The sequence below is a fragment of the Azolla caroliniana genome, unplaced genomic scaffold (assembly GCF_043228905.1).
Source record: "Azolla caroliniana isolate FFs.n. ecotype wild unplaced genomic scaffold, voAzoCaro1.0.p SCAF_2, whole genome shotgun sequence".
In the NCBI taxonomy this organism is placed as follows: Eukaryota; Viridiplantae; Streptophyta; class Polypodiopsida; order Salviniales; family Salviniaceae; genus Azolla; species Azolla caroliniana.
The window spans coordinates 8,414,694-8,417,216 of NW_028230437.1; the positions used below are offsets into that span (position 1 = coordinate 8,414,694).

The following is a 2,523-nucleotide window of genomic DNA, read 5'->3' on the forward strand; positions in this document are numbered from 1 at the left end:
TTAATCAAAGTTAATGAACACGCAACTCCATGCTTTTTTGTTTGGTCTCATGCTAGTATCCAACAATGGTCTTTATCTAGTAGTCATGATTGAGTTATTTTCCAGATGGAAATGCAATCCAATAACCATTATCCACATTGAAAAATTCATCTAGGAGGCATACACCAAGCAATTACAATGTTCAATTCAATAGTGATATACCATGTGAGTTTTGAGCTAGGGGCCTACTTAAAATGTCACTACTTCAAGCCATTCTCTTCCAGAACATTTATCAAACAACACATTTTCATCAAATAGCCACCCAATAATCATTTGCTATATGGGAGTATTCATCCAATAGCCACACACCACATGGAGAGATCCATTTGAAGACATACCATTGTCATCTCATACACGTGGAAAGGTTTTAGCCAATAGTCACAGACCACACGATGATCAAAGACCTTTCTTCATATTAAGGTGACATGAGCCCACGTGGAAGAGACCATCCAACACTGATGCATCAAGTTGGAGAAGGATCGAGGGTCATGTGTGACCATGTCAAAGGGGTCCAGTCACATTGGCAACCAGACAGAGTGTTGCCAGATTGCGATCATCAAATGCCTCTTCCGGATCTCGAGCACTCATCAACGCGGAAATCGTACACTCCGATACATGTTAGAGCCCATCCCATTGTCTGCCATTCGAACCATTGCTTCCATGTGACTTAACTCACATGCATTGCAATGTGAGACGGGGCATTGAGTTACAATCCTAATGTGAGATAGATATCTTTTAAACATCCGAGGGAAACTAATTGCAATCTATAATACAAAGCCAAACTCATAGGCGAGAGAAATGATGATGATATACATAGTGTGGCCTCTTGAAAGGCATGTCAGGAAGCCATATCTCTGGGTCAGAGAAATTAGGTTACACATCATACACTGGCCGGCGTGGAGAAGCTTTAAAATTTGAGTAGCCCATGTGACTTCTGAAAAGACCTGGACCATCTGAAAGACTTGGAACATCTGAACATCCCAAAGACTTGGATCTAATCCTAAACCACTTTCAATGAACCAAAAAGCTCTATACATATTGAGACATCAAATTCCACTCCCACACACAGATAGAGCTATGGCAGCTTCAAGCTTCCATGGCCTAGCAGTGCATCCTTCAACCCTTATGATTCAGACAACACTCAGTCACAGCAAGTCGCCTCATGTGAATAATCAATGGAGATGCTCTGCACCTGAAGCACCCACTATGCATCGCAGGAAACTAGGGTTGAATTTAGGGTTAGGGTTAGGGTTAGTGCTGCTACAACGGAAAGCTAACGCAGAGGTTTCGGTGGGGTATCGAAGGCATATCGATACATTAGATGGGTATGCGTTTAGCTATCCTGAAGGATGGATTGAGGTTCGAGGCTCAGGTGCTGACATTTTCTTCCGTGATCCGATTCATTTGGATGAGAATGTATCGGTGGAGATGAGTTCGCCTTCTTCTTCGAGGTATAAGGATGTGGGTGACCTTGGAAGCCCTGAGGATGCGGCCCGGAAGGTCTTGAAGCAATACCTCACCGAGTTTATGTCAACAAGAATTGGTGTCCGTCGCGATTCTGAGATCTTGTCTTCCGCCTCGAGAATTGCTAATGATGGCAAACTCTACTATGATATCGAGGTATGCTCCGCTTGCTTTTGCTTCAATTTTCAAGAACAAAAGAATTGGGTTATTTCTGAAGGTTTGCTTAGGTTATTTTTCATAAGGTTTGCCTCGAAATGATGCCAGGTTAATGTGAAGTCGTACGCCAACAATAGGCAATTGGCTGTGATGCCAGAGGATAGAGTTGTGCAGTTGGAGTGGGATAGAAGATATTTGTCTGTATTGGGTGTTGAGAACAATAGACTTTATGAACTGAGATTGCAAGTTCCTGAGTATGTTTTTGCAAAAGAGGAAAATGATCTAAGGCAAACCATGGAATCCTTTAGAGTTTTCAAGGTCTAACTAATAATGTAATGCTGTTTATTGGTATTTTTGGAAATCACTTTACAATCCTACTCCAATTCAAGGGATGTGATTCATTATAAAATGGTGTTCGAATTATTGATGTCGATAAGAAATTCAAGATCTTGGGTGAAAGAAAGAAATTGAGTAGAAAAACGAGTTCAAATCACACGAAAAGAGCGATCAGTTGGAAGATGTCAGTGGTTAATGTGCTGATGTACCAAACAACATGGTTGGTTTCTTATTGTCCGATCTGTGTTTTTCAGTACATATTTTTGTATGATATGGAGATCTATTTGTCGGAGATAAAGCTCTAGAATATCATTCTCTATGCTCATTATGAAGTTTGAAGCCAATGTTGGTGTAGTTATGTTGCAACAAAGACATGACATGCATGGAGTTACTACTCTTGTGGAGTACCTTTTGCAAGTTAGCAAAAAATTGCTCATATATTCCGATCCGGGAATTACCACATCTGCTATAACCTCATCTTTTATATGCGTAAACTCCACCTATTGTCAATGAAAGTGGTTATGTACT

At 40.8% G+C, this 2,523-nt stretch overlaps 1 protein-coding gene across 1 annotated transcript; it reads left to right on the top strand.

The window, feature by feature from the left end:
- Nucleotides 1-1,044: 1,044 nt before the first annotated feature.
- Nucleotides 1,045-2,068, top strand: LOC147867295 (psbP domain-containing protein 1, chloroplastic-like). The gene is made up of 2 exons (XM_087315092.1): nt 1,045-1,659; nt 1,768-2,068. Exons 1-2 carry the CDS (start codon nt 1,054-1,056, stop codon nt 1,981-1,983), a joined length of 822 nt encoding a protein of 273 aa, XP_087171218.1. The 5' UTR covers nt 1,045-1,053; the 3' UTR covers nt 1,984-2,068.
- The last annotated feature ends 455 nt before the right edge of the window (nt 2,069-2,523 follow it).

Bases quoted from the DNA above. Each gene is read 5' to 3' on its own strand.
- LOC147867295 (XM_087315092.1), top strand. From the start codon at position 1,054: ATGAACCAAAAAGCTCTATACATATTGAGACATCAAATTCCACTCCCA. The intron at 1,660-1,767 runs GTATGCTCCGCT...AAATGATGCCAG, and splicing joins AACTCTACTATGATATCGAG to GTTAATGTGAAGTCGTACGC.